Raw genomic sequence first — 22495 nt, forward strand, 5'->3', positions numbered from 1 at the left:
TTCTCTTTACGAAGTTCTAGCAGGTTCCGATTTTCCCGACTTTTGGGTCATTGACCTGACCTGGAAGGTCAACCAATGACCTAGGACCTTAACCCGCGCCCCGTTGGGCTCTGCCGAGCAACGCGCCCGGTTGGGGGGGGGCAATTTTGGCCCCCCCCCCCTTAGATCTCGAGAACCACGCAACATAGCGACAAGCGGTAAACGGCGTTGGATAGTCCCATCGGGGAACTACCTTGTGACCCAATTCTATTGACCTAGGTCAAACCGATGACGTCACAGGTCAGGTCAAAGGTCCAATTTTCACCGTTTACAGGCATTTCAAGAAATGCGTTGTAAAATCGAGTAAAATGCATTGCATTGAAAATCATCGATGGGGAAATGTTCTTCAAACACATAGTTTGCTATTTGAGGTCACTGATACCAGGTCAGGTCACAGAGGTCAGGTCACGTGGGGGTCACAATATGAAAGTGTCGTGTGATACGTTTTATGGTCCATTTTACATGACAAATGCGATTATGTGGGTCAGGCAGCCTTTGGGGCCAGCTTAGGTCACGTTTTGGTCAAGGTCAGGTCAAGGTCAGGTCAAGGTCAGGTCAAATTAGGTCAAATTTCAAAGTTGATATTTTTGCATAAAATGGGTATCCAATCGATGCAGCTCGTCACGGGGAGTTCAATGGTGGTCTTTGTTTTGCCGTACGTGGTCTAAAATCGCTAAAAATTGAGTTCAAAATTTGACGTCATCATTTTTGAACAGTTTTTTCGCTATAACTTGGCCAAAAAACGAGATATCGATCTGAAATTTGGTATGTATATAGAAGAGCGGTGGAACTATCACATATATTCCCGTTTTTTTCGAAATTCGGAAAATGTTTGGATTTTTCTTAGTTTTTCAAAAAAAAAAACAATTTTTTGATTTTTTTGGTCAAAAACCAAAAATTTTGAAAATCCGAGATAGCAGTTTTGTAGCGCCACTTTTTGTTTACTAGACAATATAAAGAACTTTGAAATTGCTTGATAACTGTAGATTTGGTGAGCGTTTCAAGATTGCATGTTTTTTTGCTCATTTTTGCTCGAACATGACCTCAGTTTGACCTCAATAACTCCTGACCTAAGGTGACCTAAGACTTGAAATTTTGTGTGAAGGTGTCAAATTGATGCCCGGGAAGGTACTGAAAATTTGGCGGCGCTGCGCGCCGCCGTTTTCTTGCTATTCAGGAAAAAACCACAGGGGGGGGGCCAAAATGGCCCCCCCAACGGGGCGAGGGTTAAAATTGGGTATCATCGGCTTCGTCTCGCCATGGGCAACACGCTCCTTTCTTCTGCGAAGCTCTCAGTCAGGAGTACCAAATGGTAGATGACAACCACAAGTAGATGAAATAATTTTTTAACATTCGGCTATGAATTGAGAAACAGTAACGACGTTCATAACTAAAGATACTTTTTATGAACGTTAAAAAAGTTGTCGAGCGTATGCGATGCAGACCATTAATAAATGTCTATGTAGTAGTCTTTTAGCAAACTGTTCGGCGCCTATAATTCATTCAAGGCATCAGTTTTGCGTCATTTTGATAATTTGCAGACTCCGTTACAAAATAAAACTGTTCGACGGATTTTGTCTCCTTCCTTGCCATAGTGATTACAAAATGGACTTTGTAGATAAAGTTTCACTTATTCGTCGCATGATTTTGTGATCTCGTATCGTTCCATCACATTGTAGTGCTTAAAACTGAACTTGTCGATAGATATTTATTATTGGAATGGTCGAAGCGGAGCACAAAACACCTTCACACGTCCTCCTTGTACTGCATTCACGCTGTCATGGTACTATAGAGACGAGACTTCAGTCTACTACAAAGACGTGTCCCTCGCGAGCACCTCACATATACGAAACACATTTGATTGGTTGGATCAGATAGCTGCCAGCTGGTGAAACAATTGCACAATACAGGTACACAAATACGCTCATTCAAATTCGGTCTTTCTGAAATCAGTGATCCTGTCTTTTAAATCAAACGGGCATTAAAAGAGAGTGAGTTAGCTGACGATTGGTATCGCACCATCTAATATCAACTTGGTCATGTATTCCGTTGGAAGAATAGCGTTTTCTGGCGTATATAAGTGCTTAAGTGTATATCTAAAACACGACAAAAACGCCTGCTGCATTAAAAATGATCGCAAATTAGGAAGTTTTGGCGGAATGGTCCGCGTACGTAATCGTATATCACAGTAATCGCTGATTCAGGAGCACCGGCTGGGCTCAGCTCCGCTGCTATACTCCAGCAGGTCTCTGAGGAGGCAGACCTCACTCATCAGGCTTCGACCCCCGCCGCTCTCTCACCCAGCTGCCGATAAGTGTCAATAGGTGTCGCCGATTTCCACTGATTTATACCTCAGAGTGGATGCAGGCACAAAGTAGGCATACACTAAACTGTCTTGTCACTCTGAGAGGCTCTATGGTTCCTCCCCCGTCTCGGCACCTGAGTGAACTCGTCCAGTTTTGACATGGCACCGCGTGATTCAGGACGATTCAGACCGCCCGCACGCTTTGACAATGGCACTGTGAGCGATGTGACCTCCCCTTTTACATTTTAGTAGATTCGTCTTCATTGTAAGCCGTGTTGTCAAGGCCAAACTGCTCGGGTTTTTCTGGTCTGAGCTCATCTTCCACCTTGTCTTCGACGTACTTGTAGCGGTAAGCCAGGAAACAGAAGAGAAGCATGTCCAGGAACATGAGGGCGGCGAAGAAGAAGAACTCGTGTGACTGTTTGTCGGATACTTCCATTTCGACGATGACGACGTCGAGCAGGTTTCCGAATGAGACGGTAAGTAGCCAGGCGGCCTGGAGGACGGACTTCATCTGTACGGGAGCCTGCGGGGGCGAGAACATGGGTCAGGATTGAACACTCACTGCACTGACACTGCCTAGCGGCGAACCGTGCAGGATTAATGCTATGCTGAGAAAACATGTGAAAAGTTGCACATCACGAGAGAGGATTACAGACATGATTTACTCCTGATATATGCTGCAGTAAATATACATAATATAAGGCTTTGGGGCCAACGCTCAATCCACAATCCGCTTTTATTGCGCATTCAGTTCTTACTCGCGTAGCTTCCAATGGAAGCCGGATGTTAGTGAATGAGAAAACAAGTAACGTGGTGCTATTTTTACACATCTAGTTATGTCTATTATCTATTAAAACGTTTGTTTAATGACAGTTAAAATCAAGTAAACAACACATCATTATAAAAGCGATTGTTCCCAGAAATTTCTATTTTCCTAAATTCCTAACACACAGGCCCATCAGCTCTTACCTGAGTGAACGAGAACTCGAGTCCGGTGATAGAGAACATCACCTCACCCACGGTGATGACAAAGTACTGCGGGATGAGCCAGAACATATGCACGGAGTTGGGCTCCGTCAGCGTAAACATCTTCTGGAACTGAAACACACATAGGACGGGAACATGGTCAATGGCATGGAACAGTTTCAGCCGAAACTACAATCGAAAAAAAACGTGGTAACATCAAATTCCAGGAAGCGATTGCTTCTTCCTAGACTTCTAAAGAAACGTGGATGAAATATTAAATATCAAATGCATAGATAACATGAATCATGTTATCTATGTCAAATGTCATCCTCATCTGTCAATGAATGCCGATATCATTTAGCGGTATTGTCTAATAAGCAGAAAGATGTAAGCATCAATACCATTCACTCACACTCTTCTAGATGAGGCATGGCAGACATGGAGCTATAGCAGACATGGACTTGATATAATTCCTCCTACGATTACATCATCTTCCGCTGCCCTCTCCCTGTCCTCTTCACTCCTCTCACAATTCTTTTCCTCCCCTTTTCCCTCCCCTCTCCCACGTATTCTCACCTCGTGTCCCTGCTCGTCCCGCACGACCAGCAGTGAGTAGGAACCGCCGAGACGCGGGTAGAGGTCAGAGGTCACCGGGTCATCGCTGATCTCACCAGAGGCGCGCGGCAGGAACACCTTGTACCTGGGGGCAGAGGGGGCGAGGTTTGTCAGTGAGAGGGAGGGATGGATGGACCAGTCATCGCGGGGTGATGTTTTTTTACAATTAAAAGGATTTACGGGTCACAAAGGACATAGCTACGCTGCCATGTGTCGTGATATGTGAATCATCTAGAAAGGTTTATCCTCGGAAAAAAAACAAAATAATGAAATCCACGAATCATCATCAAATGCATAATACAGACTAAAAATATCATGTAAAACCCTATTGCAATTCCAATGCCTTGGATCATGAATGACCGCTGGAAATGGAAAGCCGAAAAATAAACGTTTGCAAAACGGCTAAATCCCCCAGCTTTACTCAGGCTTGTTTACTCACTCTTCCGGGTAGACTATTTGATACTCGGTGTCTCCGAAGTTCGAGGCGCCCGTTTTGAAAGTGACTGTGTTCTCGGGGTTGCCCGTCATGCGGATTGTGCTGCCGTTGCTCACGCCAGGCATGCTGTACAACACCCTGTGAGCGAAAAACAGCACCGGTTAGAGCAGCTCGTGAGTCATCCATGCCTTCAGTATGTGACGTGCCATGGTACAGCAGGTCATACATTCCAGCGAAGCCTCGCATTAATGAATGGTGAGATGAGCTATATCTAGTCCGTGCCCGCCCAAACCCAAAGTCACCAACCAAATCGTATCACGATATCGTGATATTATAAAAAAAAAAACTACATTAACCGTACCGCAGTGTATCGTTACAGTATCGCATCATAGATGGCGCCAGGGGTAGCGCCTGAAGGTAGTCTGTGCCGCACTACACACTGGGCTGCTTATGCTTTCGATAATAGATGTCGCTAGCGGTCAACCCCTGAAGTTATGCTGCACCGCAGCACTAGATAAGAAACAAGCCGTGCTAGTGCAGCTGGTGCATGGATGCATGGAGCGGACCGCGAAGGTCTACGTAATCGAAGACTGCAATAATTTTTTTTAGCAGCATTTATGGCTTAAAAGAGTGTCATGGGCTTAACTCCGCTGTCAGCTTACTTGAGCTTGGGATATCCCTTCTCGAGATCCTTGTGGAGGTCGTCCAGATGTTCAGTTTGAAGCAATTGCAGCGTTCCAAAAGAGTTCAGCAGCATCGAAGTGGAGGACTGAAAACGTAGCGACGGTAATGGTCAGTATGAATGCATATCGCCCTTCAAAAAACGTCATCACCACGGATATATCAGTTTCCCCCTAGCGAGTCAAACACTAGTCGGGCAGACTTTTCGTGCAGGTTGACCACGAAAACTACAACTATCGGCAGACTAAGAGCTCACCTTCATGTTCCGGACCACCAGTTCCTGGCTGCCTTGTTTCACGTTCAGAGTCGTACCCGCACAGTCGCCAACAGAAAAGTCCACTCGCAGTTTCTCCGTCTCAGAGGACACGATGAAGCGGTGGATCTCCATAGAGGGCAGCACCAGCGGCTCCGACTGCCAAGATGGCGTTACGGTCGCGCTGCACGGGAGCGAGTTGACGATGCGGAGGTGAGCCATGCCGGGGTCGGGCAGCACGGGCTGCTGACTCTGTGGGATAGAGAGTGCAGCACGGCGTCAGCGAAGGACACTAGCGAGTCTGCTAGTGAAGTGCAGAAGAGCCGAAAACATCGAACACAACGTAAGCCTGGGACTGTGCTGTCTCAGCAGCACGGACCATTTGTAGACCGTAGGGCGTAATCCGGACTATTTGTAGATCGTATGGCGTAATCCAAATGTCTAGCGTGAGTCTCAGAGTCCAACTCATCAACAAAAGCTTAACATGTAAGGTAGCATCATGCTATCACCTATCTAAGCATTCGCCAAGGCCCAAGAACCTGACGATAAGAGCGGTATTTGGAAACGTTCCGTGACGCTCACAGCTCCGCTGGCTGTCCGACTCACCTCCAGTTTGAGTTCGACGAGTCCGGCAAGAATGAACGAGAGCACGGCCAGCATGCCGCCGACTCCCATCCTCTGTAGGGGCTTCTTCAGTAGGTTACACTTGGAGAACGCTGAGACACACGACAATTATGTGTCAGGGGCGCGAAGAAACATGGATCGCTTGAAATGTTTATCAATCACAGAAGAATGACCTGTAGTCAATGCTGAAGAAAATCGAATTCCCAATAACGTATCAGCATACGTCAATGGCGCTCTTTCATAGTTACGTCACATATGCGACAGAAAAATTTGTACTCCTTTATCCAACACACTATCCCTAGATCCTAGTCCTTATTCCTAGCCAGGATCCTTACAATTGGTTCTACCAGCTTTGTTCATGATGTCCTAGCGTCTCTAACTTTCACCCTTCTAATACAGCCATTCCGGTCCGGCAGGTAGGTCCACGTTAACATACCAGGGTAGATGAATGTCTGGAAGCAGGGTATGAGCGCCAGGATGAGCAGCGGGTTGACCACTTGGATCTGGTCGGGCAGCACCAGCCAGCTGCCCACCTCGCCGTTCATCTGGGTGGCCTGCAGCGTCCAGCGGGAGCCCTGCGCGGCAACAGACGGCGGCGAGCGGTTTAGGATACTGACTTCGGTCACAGCACAAGGAGCAAGGCAAAATGGTCGACTAGCATATACCGTTCTGTTATCTTAAGTATCAGTACAACAAGACGTGGGTAGGACCAAGGCCGTATATAATAAGGACTAGGAATGATTGCAATGAAATTGGTACGATGATTGATTAACTGTTTCCAAATATATAAAGATACAAATTCGACACCCCAACAAAAATATCAACAAAACAAAAATCAGCAGCAACACCAACAACAGCAGCAACACGGTCTCCATCAGCAGCTTCCTTTTCCATTAATCTTTATGATGTGCCCACCTGTTGGTCGAAGAGCGCCCAGAAGATCGGAATCGGAATGTAGAGGAAGAGCACGCTAAGCACCGCCTTCACATCAGCAATCAGCTTCTGGCTGTACTTGTCGTCGGCATGGTCCAGCCAGTGGTCGCGCTTATCAGATGACGTCACCTTCTTACTGACGGCATGCTGTGAACGGAAAGGGATAAGGTAGTCTTAAGGTGTGATGCTGCATCAGAGGATAGCCCCTTGTTCTCAGGGGTATTATTTTATATATTTGGCTATGCATTGGATGTCAGTCGACTTACGCAAAAAGCAATCTTGGGATTCAATCCCTAGTCCTTTGTGAAGACTGCGACATCTTATTAGTGCGAAAACTCTCGGAACTTTGAACAAACACGCAATATACCTATCAAGGGACAAAATTCTGACTCTGCTTCTATGGAAGCTAGCTGCATGTGCATCATATCGGTAGTTGAAATCTGTTTGAATATTACGTACCGTAATGACACCTCCGACCTCCAGAATGACGTTTCCTTGCGGCGGGGTGCACTTGTACCAAGGCTTGCCAATCAAGAACAGAACTGTAAACGGATGGCAGCACTGTCAACATCCTGAGAGGTACTGTTTGAGGCATGTCGCATCCAGTAATCTTCTATTTGTTACTGATAGGGCCGAGTTGTCTTGCCAGCATCATGATCGGTTGTTCACGAATCATTCAATATGCAATTTTGACATATTTAGCCAACTAAACTCTGAAAGGTAGGTACTGAAAGTCATTTGAATGAATGAATGAATGAATGAATGAATGAATGAATGAATGAATGAATGAATGAATGAATGAATGAATGAATGAATGAATGAATGAATGAATGAATGAACGAAGGAACAAACGAATAAATGAATGGACAAAGAAACCAACGAATGAATTAGTGAACAAACGAGCGAGCGAGTGAACGAACGAACGAACGACCGAACGAACGAACGAACGAACGACCGAACGAAAGAACAAACGAACGAACGAAAGAACAAACGAACGAACGAACGAACGAAAGAACAAACGAACGAACGAGCGAACGAACGAACGAACGAACGAACGAAAAATGAATGAATGAATGAATGAATGAATGAATGAATGATTGAATGAATGAATGAATGAATGAATGAATGAATGAATGAATGAATGAATGAATGAATGAACGTATCATCATCCATCCATTCATTGTGCACTCACTGAGAGCGACGATCATGAGCACTGCCGGCACGCCGAACGCCAGCGGGTAGCAGCTGTCACTACCGAAGCAGTGCACGTCGTTCCGCAGGATCGGGGTCAGCACCGTGGAGATGAGGCTGCCGGCGTTGATGGCGAAGTAGAAGATGGAGAAGAACTGCTGAAGCTGAGGGTAGAAGAGCGATGGGTGTGAGTGGAGAGATGGAGGTGTAGGTGGAACTCTCAAGAAAGGCGGAGAGCATCTGATTTTAAGTTGTTATTTATTTCTGGTAAAGGATTCAATTATAGCTTTTTTCTTTCTTTTTTTTTGCAAGTCTTTTTTTCTAATTGCAAGACACCGAACTTAATACAAAAATTTGCGACCTAAAATTTGCGTTCATCTTATGTGCCTCAAAACGAATACACATAATCAATGGGAGCCATATTTCGGCTTCGATATCTCCTTTGCATGGTTTCGTATGCAGTCAGTCATTCAATTAACATAGTCGCTCAATACCTGCAGCTCCTGCTGGGGCAGCACGAACTGATCTCCTCCGAAGGCCGAAACGCACGGTTTGATACCTCCTGTGCCGAGAGCGATCAGCGCCAGACCCAGGATACTGATCTCACTGTAAAAGCGCAGAAATGAGTGTCAGTGACTCAAACTGTAACGACAGCAGGCCAGTAACGACGGTCGGTGGCCAACCACTGACACTGAGGCTGAGGCTCTACAAAAGCACGAGCACTTATCATAGGGGCGTGCGGTAACAACAAAACAATCACCGAATAAGACGATGTGAAACGAGAGATGTCTCATTTTGTAGCACCGACTCAACTGGTCTATGGTGCAGCCACTCTCAAGGGCAGCCGCCTTTGCCAGTTGGGCAGGTTTTTGTAGCTGTGTATGTATGCGCACACAAACACAGAACACGGCACACGCGGCTGTCAACAGTAGGCAAACTCGGTGCAGCGCAGCCGTCTCACCATTCGTAGAGATTGCGCTTCGGCGGCCGAGACTGGACATGCATTTCCTCACATGTATGATCGTTGAATTGCGCATGTCGTCGTGAGATAAATGAATCGCATGCCACAAATATTGTAACAGAGATCATGCGGATACAAAGTGTTACTTTAGCATGATAGTGTCAATAAGATGGGTTGTACAAAATTAATAATCGTCACATATAATTTTTATCATAAGTTACAATAAAAGTAGCATGACCATTATGTTTTAACCGGATTTTATTGCCACCAATTCGTGTTTGTATCTTCACACTAATTTCAGTCAGTCGTACCTATAGAAAGGGGCCGCTTTGAGAACTACTTTATCGATATATTTCAGAGCTCATGCTGGTAACTCCCGCGTTACCACATAACTGTGATATCCTGTGAAAATACTTCTGCGGATGGCAAAGGTGGAAATTTGAAGCACCAGTATCTTGACTGTGTGGCAAGCGTTTCATCAAACATGATTGCTGAACAGCTTTGAAGTGTGGTTGCATTTGTAGGATACTGATATCGAACGCCATTCTAAGAAACAGAAGTGGCAATTCCCTATTGCCCCAATGCTTGTGTGGAGAAAAGACACGATACCCTACATATGCTGCGCCGCACTACTAGGATGTGCTCCGGGACAGCATGTCAATATCAATTTCGTACGTCTCTGTGCCAAAGGCAACGGGATACGCGGTGGAGGCTACTGTTTGTTCATGTGAAACTGCACTGACAGATGACGCTGAAATAACGCTGCTTATTTCTACAGGTGTACAGGTTACGGTAGATGCATGTGGGTTGGCGCATACGGCATACTGCTCAGTGCTCAGCGGTAGGTCGCGTTGAAAGCATGACAAAGAAAGGACAGAAGTACAGAACGCTTGGTAATTTACCGCATAGGCCGAGAAGAGCTTCTGCAAACAATTGGTAATGCCCATCTCCTTGAGAGTGGTAATTCTTCACGACCTTGTTGAGCTTAGAAATCGTCTCTTTAAAAGCACATGACTTGTGAACTGCGACATGGATTTCGCAAGGTCGCCCATTGTTGATGTTTATCCTTACGATAAGTAATCGCTGTGCCTTGGAATCCAACCTTGTCCGATAGCATGGTAGGTATTGGCGCTAAAACCATGTCATATATCCACGTTCTTGTTTGAAGCATGACTGTTCTTCGGAGAGTTATCAAGTGGCGATCGTAATTCATCGAGTCTTGTGTAATACGAGATAAGTGGTATTTGCTCCTTTTATCTCATACATGTTCAATGATTATTGCCAAATGGATGTCTGGTGACGTTAAAAGTGACAATGTTGATAGCAGCTGAAAATGCGATTATGCAAAGGTAGCAATGAAACGTAGCATATTGACTATTGAGTCATTGTAATCATACCGGACAAGGAGACATCAGAGCAACCATGTGTAGGTATTTATTCCAAGCTTTATAACAGTTAAGTTTACGCCGCCTGGTTGGGTAATCGCTCACCGTTCCAGAACCCATTCAGAGCACCGCTCCCTAGTTAGAAAGTGTTTCAGCTGACTAGCGTGAGCCGCTGCCGTAACTGTTTCTGTTGATGATGTCTAGTCTGTGTGCAGGGCCGCCTGCCGCCGGGCGGTGTCGTCATCCTATACTCCCTTGCCATACTATACCAGGAGGGTGCAGGGTGCAGAGAGTCGTCCCCAGCGTGTGTAAACACAATGGAGAAGGTGATGTCACTCACGTTTGAGGGAAGTACAGCGGTGGGGTGGCGGCCAGCGAGAGCAGGATGTTGCCAATACAGTAGACGATCGAGATGTAGAAGATGGTCCTGAAATATGAATTTGATGATTCAGCTGGAGAAGATGATGACAAATAAGGTAATTCAGTAGTAATGAGCTTCTATTCGTAGCAGTATGAAAACAAAATTGTGCGATTAAAAAACAAACAAAAGCAGCTTCAGAAAACAAGACATCAACAACGTGTCAAAATTTCAGGAACAAAACTTTCCAATATTTTCGTAATTTCATAATTGCTTCTTTAAATTGCAGTGAGCACAAACACACGCCACAGGCATTGCATTCACCAAACGCACTTGAACTTTCCGAGCAGCGTGTCGGCGAGGATGGCTCCCAGGATCGGCGTGAAGTAGCAGAACATGTTGAAGGTGTGGTAGACCACGGTGGCAGCGTCGTCCGAGTAACCGAGCTCATTCCGCAGGTAGATGGTCAGGATGGCTGCACAAGAGAGACACAGACGGGTAGTCGTTAGACTAGTGCAGGGAAACGACTGGAAAATGATGCCCCATGCATCTTTCATATTTCTGAATAATGCAAATTGAGCTGCATTATTTACTGTTTCCAAACAATCAATAGTTCAATATAGTTCAATTCAATTCAATAGTTCAATTCAATAGTTCACAAGAGGAATGTAACACCGGTAATACGATATTATCCCGCACCGTAGACAGTGTTTACAATTGATTCACGTGCAAATAGAGAAATTATCAGAGATGTCGTTACACTGATTTGTTAAACGTTGGTTAAACGTCTGAGCGATTAACAACCTGTTAAACTTCCAGTAGACATTTCGTCTAGACTGAAATATGTCGTATTTTTTATATAAAGTGTACTTTTTACCTTTAAGCGCCCGAACGATATCGGCGGTACGGGATAAAATTATTAAACCGCTCGTAGGTAGAAAAATCTTTTAAACGTCGAGCCGATAAGCGAGACGTTTAAAAGATTTGTTCTACCTACTCGCGGTTTAATACATAATATATAAAACAGACGGAGTTAGTTAGTAAACTTATAGCAAATCAAAAATATGGGAACACAGGAGAATTTAATATATGTACCCGTACCGCCGATCTCTTTCGAGCGCTTACTCGTAAAGGTAAAAATACATTTTATGTAAAAATACGACGTATTTCAGACTACACGAAATGTCTACTATTATAGATGTTTAACAGTTTGTTAATCAGCTAGACGTTTAACAATTCAGTTACACGAAATCTGATAATTTTCTCTCTTTGCTCATGAAGCAATTGTAAACACTGTCTACGGTGCGGGTTAATAAATGATAAATGTGTTTTTTTTACAATATATTTCCTCATGTTTTCGTTTTTTGAGCAGAATGACTTGGATGAAATATGCTTGCGGCAATTACATATATGATCGGGGTACATGAGTTCATGCATGTTGTTAAGCGCCGACCAGCTAGAAATAATCGCATGCATGATGTTTAGGGAGTGGTGTTCCGGGTTCAATATCACCCGTGCACTGCACCAGCAGATTACTCTCGGTCTTTGACCGTTGAACGCTGTCGCTTACTTATAGCAAGTGAGCATGCACAGGCAATTATTACAATAATAAATACAAACATACATCAAATAACAGCACGGGAGAACAAATGGCTGAATACGACCGTCTTGCATAGATTTGGAAATATTTTAAGAGCTGGTGAATGTTATGTCGAAGGGTTTTTCGAGCACTTGCTTGATTGTTTGATCTCCACTTGACTTTGATGAAATGAAAGAAGAGACGGGTGGAAGAGTGAAGAAGCAGTTTTCATATTACCTGACGGTGTCTGATTATTATTCAAGGCTATGCACACATTGTGAAAAACGTGAGGAGAGTGACGCAATTGTGTTCCTGTGTCTGCGATTGGTTCATTATCATATCAATGAGGTAAATCTGTCGTTTTGAGCATCTGGAAAAGTGAGGTTTTGTTAATTAAATACGATTTTCTAAATATCACGCTCTTAGCACAAAATATAATCAGAAGGAAATGAAATTGTCCAATCGCAGATCATTGTTTATCCTATGGCATACTTTTTCATGACCATTTAACACGATCGTAATTAGGTTGTATCATCACAACCATGTGGACGTATTTATATTATAAGTGATAAACATTTTAACCAAAAAGCTCCTCACTTTGATAGTCCATTTCTGCTGCGCACATAAAATGCGAACCGGTTCGAAGTATAGCGACAGATAGTGTTTGAGAGGCCTTCCGCCTGTGCTTTAGATCTCAGATTGTGAGTTGTGTCGAAATCCAGTTCTAAAGTGACAACATACAAAGCCGCCCAAGCAACTATCTGCACTGCAGATATGGTTACTCGGCCAGCCTCGTGCAAATCAAAATACAGCTTGGATCATCAAGTGATAACACACAGACAGTCAGAACAAAGACAGAGCAATGTTCACAGTAAAACTTCGCGTTTTATTTAGGGAAACGATTCACCTGATGTGCTGTGATCACACTTCATTTCGAATTACAGAAACATCAGTTGAACCAAACCATCAGTTTTCCACTGCAGGCAACAACCCGGCAAGCAACAATGCAGTTTTTACAACATGATTTTCTTCTCCTTTGCAGGATTAGCTCAACTCAAACTGTCTACTCTCTCACTTGATCCTCTGTCTTCCGACTGGCAAACCATTTTCTGCGTGCGTAACATGCTTCATATTTAAGCAGATATCTCCCCATGTAAGTGGAACACACTCGCTTCATCCCCTTGTCTCCTACACATATATCTGCAGTCTGCACGATTGTGTGAATAGAAACTCGGTAAGAATAAATTGCACCGCGCTCAGCGCAGAGATGTCTTCTGTCGGCGAGATGAGAGAAACCGAAATGCAGCGTGGTTGTGAAACGATCCATACCGAATGTAGAAATCTGTCATTTGATGATGGTTACGGGCGAAATATCTTTCAGTTTAAGATTTTGCAAACGAACTTTCCATAGTGTCTAACAGATGATATGCTAATCCGAACGGCAGTCGGATAAAGCTCAAAGGTCAGTGAAACTTACTTGCGAAAGCTTGGAGGATACGAATATGATTGACTGTCAAGAAGCCAACTGAAGCAGTTTTTCCAGGAAAAGAGTGCAATAGAAATATTAATCCATGCATACTGGGTGAGGTAGGTACCCACGGCCTACGTATAGGAGAAATGAAGAAACTGCTTAGAAGAACTGGCAATAGGTATTTTTTCTCTCAGCTCTCAATGAGCAGTTGAGAATGTCACTTGATCGGGTCTGATTCGGTTGCAATGTCTGTTCACACAGATATAAGAAGAAAATATTTACAGCCATCACCATCGCAGCATCACTCCGACACGCCCCCCCCCCCCCCTCCTGAGCCGATCGTGCGGCCCTTATTCATTCAACTACAATCACACAAGTCAGCATGGTATAACGGGCCGACCTCAACCCCTGCCGGCCGGCGACCTTGTCACATCTCAGCGCAGAGGCCCCGCGACAAAAGTAAAAGTACTCGGCGTAGTGGCCATGGTGTTGAACTTGACCGCCAGCCGCTGCGGTCCTGGCCGGGCCTCACAACAGTGCCAGTCGGGCGGGGCCGGACGGGGTGGGGGTACGGGGTCGCGGGGTGCCTCGAGCAACATTGAGAAAGGCGAGGGCGCCCCGTCGATGGCTTCTAAGTGGAGCAGGACAAGGGGTAATTTGGCGGGTGATGATGTTTTGCGTAACGGCAGTGGCTGTGGTTTAGCAGCGATACAAAAGCGCCAGGTGACGGAGGCTCATCAATGAGATTATGTGCAACTCGTGAGGAGGTACTGGGTATCTTGGAACGAGATAGCAAAATGCTTTCCTAATTAACCACACACTTCCATGAATAGAAAAATAATATTGCGATTTTGCACCGTCATTGCATTGTTACACTTTGCAATTTCTATCTGCATCAAATGGCGAGGCGATGACAAAGGCATTTGCGCTGTTACTGGAGAGTAATTGTTCACTTTTGAAAATAACCATAGCGTGTGAGCTCTGTTGCTCTTGCTGATACAAACTTTTAAACCACGGGTAAAACTACCACAATCCACAACTTCCATGAGGATAAGCGATCTTAAAAAATAGACATATCACACAAAACATAAACCTGACATTGACCCATTTAGACACGATTATCCGAGCCAAAGAAAGAGCTGCGCCCAATTCCATCTGCTCTTTCATGGTCCTCATGGTGCCGGGAGATGACCCAAATCGCAAACCAGTTATAAGTGACGCGACGTTATAAAAGATGCTGTGTCAAGGCCATCACGGCGGGATCCGGCCTTGGGGAGTGGTGGAGCTCCCGGGTGTATGTCACGTGGAGCCGGGTTTACACCGGTGCTAGCCGGCCCGGTGGCTGCCCCCAGACCCAAACAAAGGCGACGGTGATCGATTGGATGGCATGTGACCGAAATAAAAGAACCGGTTAATAAAAATACTATTTACTGCTGGATCGTAGACTGAATATCAATTATAATATCAAACGATGAAATGTTCGCTTGCAAACCTTATATAATCATAAATCAATTCACTAGAAATGAAAGTTAGAATTTGATGTTTGTAGCCTAATTGAATTTTCTGAAGGCCCATGATTCCACTCTTCAGCGAGTTGACCCAAAGCCCTGACCTCGTCTGATTGAAAAGCAAGCCCTAAGGAAGCACATACCAATTTACAATCTACGATCATCTAGCTATTTCTTTTCCGCTATTTCGATTTTTAACAACACCACATTAACCCCAGTATATGGGTTATTGAGCCTCACTCACAACTGTTTTTAGTGCATCTCATGATAAAATGTGTTCAAACGGTAAGCAGATGTGTTTTATTAGAACATAACCCAAGCTCAAATACTGTTTAATGTACATTTCAGACAGTAGGCACGGTTTACCTAACCGGGGTAAGCATCGCGCCCCTCCGAGTCCGTGCAGACTGCGCCGCTCACCAGAACCCCCAGGAGCCGCTGTTGGTGTCGCCGGCCTGCTCGTGGCAGCTGTCCCCGCGGAGGCCGGCCGACACCCAGCGCTCCTCGGACCGGCACAGGCCCGGGCACCGGTAGTGGGCGCAGCACAGCGGGAACTCGCCGCGAGATTCGTCCTGCAGCACCACCTCACAGTCGAGCGACGGCGGTGGACCCAGCGGCTCGCACGTCTCGTCCTCCATGTAGAGCGTGCCCAAGCCCAGCTGACACGATTTCTTCACGCACGGACTCTCGGTCCAGTGACTGCCCAGGCTGAACTGGCGTCCCAGCTGCTCCGAGTAGCAGGCGTCGCAGGCATAGCGCGGGCAGCAGCGCGGGAAGGCGGCCGTCGCGTCGCCGTCGCCGATGCGGCGGCACCCGGCCGACATGGGGCACGAGAACAGCAAGGTGTTGCCGTAGCTGCAGTAGGCCACTCCGCCGCAGTCGGCCAGCAGCCACTGCTCACCGTGAGCGCGACTGATGTTCCTGTCGGCGTCGTAGCAGCCCTCGGCGGCAGGCGAGCCGACCCTCAGCGAGACCAGACAGGCGAGCAGCAGGACGTGCCGCCCCGTCAGCCGGAGAGGCTGCAGCGACATGGCGGCCGGCGGGCGGCACTGGTGGCCACTGCACTGGGCACTGGTCCCGCGACTATACATATACCCGAGTGTGGAGTAAACACAGCCTGTCTGCAGTCCGGCAGACACCGCGGAATGGCCCGTGTTTACATATTCGCTTCGGCAGGGGGGGGAGCGAGGGGGAGTCTGCGTGTCTGCGTGCATTTGCAAACGATAGTCTGCGTGCATCTGTGGCTCTGCATGAAGCGTTTATTTCCTTAAGAGAGAATCAAACGACCCCCTCGGTTTTTTTCAGGAATAACGCGCGGAAAAAGCGGCCAATCGCGAGAGAAAACTTCTATTTTTTAATCTAGGATTCGCAACAGGAAAATTGCCCTAGAAAAGTCCCTATTTCTCAGGAAGCTGGTATACTTTTTTGTCGTAAATAATTAAAGCATCTAAACTTTTTAAAGAAGAATCTATCTATTTCGTTCAATGGGCCCGGTGTTTCCACGTGCTAAGCACATTGAAGTTGAACCACTTCATCGAAGAACGTCTTAGAAACGATCTTATTCTGCGTGGCGGTTCAGAAGTTTCTGAGTCACGAAACGGTAGCGTGATCGTTATCTTTCTGACGTTTACTTGATCAATGCTTGTCGGCCTCCCTCTTGTAAAACTACATATCTGAGAAGAACGGTATTGCCCATCGGAACTGTGAATTTACGAGCACTGCGTTTGGGTTTGATAAGACTGCGTGTGTTGACTGGTGGATTACACGGTCAGGCACGCACTCAATAGATGAATGGAACTAAGCGGGAGCTTCTGATGAAAGTCGAAACGAAACTATCAAAAACAAAAAGAAAATAATAAAATGAAGGGGGCAAAAAAGAAACGAAAAAGGCAGTGTCGTGCATCGGCAAGTGTCGTGCATTAGGTAACGTTCTGACGGTATGCCTATAGTCAAACAGGCGATTGTTGGGTTGTATGCTCCGCCGCAAAACTGCAAGACATTGCGGCACAGCATTCTCATAGCACGATAGAAACGTTCTTGGGCTGGTATTCATGCGAAACTGGCGATGAGATGAATCATGAATGCGATCCAATAGATATTGCTTATTTTTTCACTCAGTGAACGACGAATGCACCTGTCACCGGAGCCATTCGCGGTTGACTTACCTTTCATGCCATAGAAGGAGAACCTCTCGCAGAACTCATTGCCGATGATGAAGAACACCGGCTTCGGGTATTTGTGTTTCTGAAACGGAACAAAAATAGCATTAGAATCGGGTCCCTTCCGACGATTTAGTGGTAATTTGTGACAGGGTACGTAACAAACTTATATGCCTACGAATATGTGAAGATGTGGGCACTATTACTAAATAGTTAGGTATTCCCAGGTGTAGATTTAGTACAAAATACGAAAAACTTCACAGCATTATTCCCGATTTCGCATCTTGGCGCCTTTTTACAAACCAGCATGGACTTATTTCGGGAATCAAATGAAGGAAAGGAATTAAAATCAGATTTTTGTTTTCAATTAAAATGCAAATTCTACAATTTACTTTCAGTCATTTAGCATCAATTTAACATCGACTATTTAGGAACTCTTAAATAGAAACGTTAAAAAAAGTGACTCGTTCCCGAGACTTCCAATATTGTCTCACTCATAATTTACGGCCTAAAAATGGGCAATCAATGATCGCACGATCTCGCTTCTATGCCTAAACCACCGGGAATAATTCTTTGCAGACCACCAACTCTTCGAGTCGTATCAATCATTACCTCCTCCTTTCGCCTCTCAGCCACCTCCATTTGTTCGATGTCCGCCTCGACCGTCATGGTGTCCTCTGTCCGGTGCTGTGTGTCCGCTGTGTCCTCTGTCCGGCGCTGTGTGTCCGCTGTGTCCGCTCTCCGGTGAGGTGTTTCCGCAGTGTCCACAGTCCGGTGCCGGTGGCGAGGAGAGCTCGCGGACCTGCCGCTGCTGAGCCGGTGCTCGAACGACCGAACGTGGTGGCCGACAGGAGTCGACTGAAGACCGGTCACCGGCGGAGAGTGGGCCACAGCCCTTCACCGGCCCGCCACTGCCGCGGGTGCCCGTGCCGGCCAGATTGGCGAGTCGGGGGGGGGGGGGACTGATAGCACCCGCCCCCACCGCCACCGACGCTGCTCTCTTCACTTCTCGGCGTGTCTAGGTTTTTACTCTCATTCATATGCTAGACACGTCTTTCTCTCCTCTTTGTCTCCTTTCCCTTCCCGTCTCCTTCTCGTTCTCCCTCCTTTCCTCAGAGCGCCTCTTCTACGGGGCTGCGGAGTCGATGGATTTTTGTTAACTCCTACTCCGACTCCGACTCCGGGCAGAATGTCCACTCCGACAGACTCCGACTCCTGCTCCGACTCCATCCACGGCCCTGGCATTTCTGCGAAGTCGATGGTTTTTCGGTGACTCCGACTTCGACTCCGACTACAGCTTCCAAAATCAACCCCGACTCCAATGCCGACTCCTATCATACCTATCGACTCTGATCGACTCTGACTCTGACTCCAATTCCAACTCCGCAGCGCTGCTTCTAATATTGGTCTCTTCTGCCCGAACACTGTTCTACGCTCAGGCTCCTGCGCTGAGCCAGAGTGATAGCCGAGGACTGTAGTGAACGTAATTATTACATGGTCTTGTTTGTGGCCATCGATTTATGAGTGAACTGTGTCAAGCTTGACTTTAATGCTGGGATGGTTGATTCGATTAAATCCGTGGCCGTGCTTTGGTACCTGATCTATCTGTATCAATTGTTTTTTCTTGTTGCTGAATAAATCAATTCACACCGTAAAGCAATTAAATCAATGGAGGTATTCAACACAATTATTATATCAAAAAAGCGTAAGCAATGAGTTGTGGGTTCGTTGCTACATAATGTTACTTATACCTAACAACGCCTTCCTTTATCTTTATTTACTCTTAAAGTTCACGTCTTTTCATGTGACTAAGGGATTATGGAGTATGACCTAATTTTACGTTAAGGTCACTTTTCAATTCGGAAATTTTAGAAGGTAGGTACTTTTTATCTGTAATTATAACCATCAGGAAAAACATTTTAGACGCGAAAAAGTCGTTTTAGTGACAATTACCATCCGCCCTTTTCCTGTCAGACTCGCCGTCCGTCCGTCCATCCGTCCGTCCGTCCGTCCATCCGTCCATCCGTCCATCCGTATCGTTTCCGTCCGTTCGTTTCCCTCTGCCTACATTCCGACCAGCCCAGGTGGCCCGGCCCGGTCCGCCGCGCCACTGACCTCCACTCGAGTTCCGGTCATCCTCCTCCCGACCAACGGGACCGGTCGCACGCGCGGCACGCACACCGTGACGTCACTAGGACGCAATCGAGCGCCGCCGGCAGTGCACGTGAACCCACCGAGCGACCTGCTAGGTCGGCGAGGAACTGGCCAGCAAGGTGGACACTGGACAGTGCAAAGGTCGGTATCCGCTCATTAGTAAACTGCGGAGGTGGTACCGGTTCAAAGTGCGCACTTATGTGGGTGTGTGTAATTGTTTAATAAAGGTGTACAGAGGCCTAATTAAGATAAGAAAGAAGCAGCAGTGCAGATAATTCGGATTTTGTTACGCTCGTCAGGTGAACAGCATCCAGCGTGGACGATAATGGATGAACCAGTCGGGATTTAGCGGCGAGAAGTGTGTGATACTAAAGATAGGGACACCGTAAGAGAAATAAAGGACGGCCTGTAAACTTCAACATCTTAAGCAAGAACTGAATGTCGGCACCGATGGGTAACGTCGAAGTCCGTTTATTTTAGCCTTTCGCAAAGCATTGGTGCATTTAATGCTGTATTATAATAAAATATAAGCCATGAGATCACAAAAGGACGCTATGTTTAATTTATTTTACCGTTGTGCTGGCCGAGATAGTTGAGGGGAACCATCCGTCCGACTTTTTATCCCGTCATTTCCTAGTTTTCAGGTTTCCGAAATATCACACCATGTTATCATCCATCCGCCTTGGGCAATTGCTGGAGCTGATTCCTCGGGTAGAAATTACGTCGGAGAGAACTGTGATGCGATGGCGCATATAGCCTATTGAATTCTTCCATATCCTGCCGCCCACGACAGTGTATACCTTGCTGATCCCCGCAGCTCGATAGACGTTTACTACGCGCGTCATAGAGCGGGCCAATCACCGGGCTATCTTGTCACCTCGACAGGTCACGCTGGCGGAAAAAGCCACACACGCAACCTCCCCCACAAAGACACGACCTGACCTCGCTCCCCGGCGCTATCTTCGCACCCGATGGCGCATGACTGTGCCAACGAGGAGATGGTTCTTGCTGCTGCCTCTGTGCGCATTGCACATAAGATGTACGCCGAACCCCGCTGCTCGCTTCTCCCCCGACGGCTTCGATCATGCCAGTCACAGACTTTGGTGCAGAGCAAAAACGGGGAAAGCTTCTCGCGGAGGGCGCGGGTGGTTGCGACAGCAGCGCTCGGGGCCGGTCGGCCGGCGGGTCGGTCGGTATAGGTCGGCGGGTCGGTTGGTCGGTCGGTATAGGTCGGCGGGCCGGTTGGTGGTCGTTCCACGGACACTGGCGCCGTATCTAAGCTGTGCCAACTGCCACCGCTGCCGAAAAACTCGGCAAGGCGAGAGACGCGAGAGACGCGGGGGAGGCGAGGAGTGGTGGATAGAGTTGATCGCGTCTGATAGAATCAACTAGGAAGAACGTTTTGAGAGCGAGCTTTATGCAAGCGTAGAAACAGGTGCTGAAAATTCATGCTTCTGTAAAGCTATGACCAAATGATATTGAATAAAAAGATTAAGAACAAGACACAGAGAATTGTTGTCAAAAGTTGTCACTCACCGTTTTGTCGAGATCATCATCGCTGGAGTCGGAACGGCGCAGGAGACGTGACCCTGCAATGAGAACCGAGACACTCACTTCTATTAGCTGACAGGGTTAGCCGTGGGGATACAGACACTTCTCCATAAGACACTACTTTGACTGTATGTTTAACCCTTGCCAGGCCAAGACCCTTTTTCCATAACACAAGCAGCCAGGCTTGAGGTATTGATATAAGCTATTAATACGTCCGGTATTCATATAATTGATGCATTGATATAACGTACTGTCAACCTATCATAAACTGTATTGATGTCACGTTTTGATTTAAACTGTGGTAGGTATTACAACACAATATTAATGAAGTAGATCGGGTTTCTCCAATATCATCGCCACTGGAGTGAACTGCAATCTTCATGTTTAGCGTCGCGACATCATGACCTCCAGAGGATCTCAGGTAAACAAAATTAACCCACGAGCCGCTGGGGGGGGGGGGGCATAAAGTTGCCCCCTTTACGTTTTGTGAAATATCTCCGAAACCTGATGAGCTACGAACGTGAAACTTGGCATAGCTTCAAATGAATACCTAGGCAATGTTTGAGGAAAGTTTGGTGGTTGTAGTACCTAAGATGACGTCACAGTGACGTCATAAAGTTTTGTCGTTTTCCGATTTGGACCGTTTCTGATGACGCTGAGCATGAAACTCAACTGTAAAAGAACTAGACAGCACCTGCTGTCATATCCTAAAACATCTAACTACACTTCCATCTGGTTTCTGACCAATCTTCGACCCTTTATATTCGGTCCCATATATCTGATGTATCGTGAGGAATATGAGAGTCGCAAATCTATAATTTCACTTATGACGTCACTGTGACGTCATTTCAAATGGGATCGACACCAAATTTAGACACAACCTCGGCTAGGTCTTCAGGAAGATGTGTGCAAAGTTTCACTTCTCTATCTCTTCGCGTTGCGACGATATCGTCGCAGAAGTAAAGGGGGGGCAACTATATGCCCCCCCCCAGCGGCCGGCGGGTGGCGCGGAGGCCCAGCGGCCGCCGGGTTAAAAAGAATTATATCGCACATCGGTGTGTATCGATGTTTGAGGTGTAACGTTTCATATTGTTGCGACATTTATGACATTAAACATAGACCACTTCAGGTATATTATATGTATATGGTATTAAACAAATTAAAATGGCATCAAACACCATGCATGAAGCTGCAAGATGTATAACATATATACAGACCCAGAGATATAGGGGCCAAATGAGCCACTTTCACAGCTGACTTAACCCTATTCCTGGCGGGCTCCGCCGGGACAAGAAACTGGCGGGGGGGGGGCCGATTCGGCCC

The 22495-nt window shown here is 46.4% G+C and overlaps 1 protein-coding gene across 5 annotated transcripts in view; it reads right to left on the reverse strand.

Moving 5' to 3' along the window:
* Positions 1 to 1733: 1733 nt before the first annotated feature.
* Positions 1734 to 22495, reverse strand: part of LOC122378841 (solute carrier family 15 member 2-like) — a 34986-nt gene continuing 14224 nt past the window's right edge. For 3 of the 5 annotated variants that reach the window (XM_043360378.1, XM_043360381.1, XM_043360377.1), the window contains exons 2-17: positions 21158 to 21210; positions 17474 to 17552; positions 11084 to 11225; positions 10733 to 10819; positions 8541 to 8652; positions 8048 to 8210; positions 7315 to 7397; positions 6838 to 7002; positions 6359 to 6497; positions 5905 to 6014; positions 5302 to 5550; positions 5027 to 5133; positions 4368 to 4502; positions 3890 to 4013; positions 3317 to 3445; positions 1734 to 2870 (exon numbers count right to left, since the gene is read on the reverse strand). In XM_043360378.1, the coding sequence (XP_043216313.1) occupies positions 2583 to 2870; positions 3317 to 3445; positions 3890 to 4013; positions 4368 to 4502; positions 5027 to 5133; positions 5302 to 5550; positions 5905 to 6014; positions 6359 to 6497; positions 6838 to 7002; positions 7315 to 7397; positions 8048 to 8210; positions 8541 to 8652; positions 10733 to 10819; positions 11084 to 11225; positions 17474 to 17552; positions 21158 to 21210 (2165 nt within the window). In that variant the 3' untranslated portion in view covers positions 1734 to 2582. Of the gene's footprint in view, positions 2871 to 3316; positions 3446 to 3889; positions 4014 to 4367; positions 4503 to 5026; positions 5134 to 5301; positions 5551 to 5904; positions 6015 to 6358; positions 6498 to 6837; positions 7003 to 7314; positions 7398 to 8047; positions 8211 to 8540; positions 8653 to 10732; positions 10820 to 11083; positions 11226 to 17473; positions 17553 to 18079; positions 18376 to 21157; positions 21211 to 22495 lie in introns of those variants that run through there. The other 2 variants (XM_043360380.1, XM_043360379.1) reach the window with 2 other exon arrangements.

The sequence above is a fragment of the Amphibalanus amphitrite genome, unplaced genomic scaffold (assembly GCF_019059575.1).
Source record: "Amphibalanus amphitrite isolate SeventyFive unplaced genomic scaffold, NRLGWU_Aamphi_draft 000066F_arrow, whole genome shotgun sequence".
Classification (NCBI taxonomy): Eukaryota; Metazoa; Arthropoda; class Thecostraca; order Balanomorpha; family Balanidae; genus Amphibalanus; species Amphibalanus amphitrite.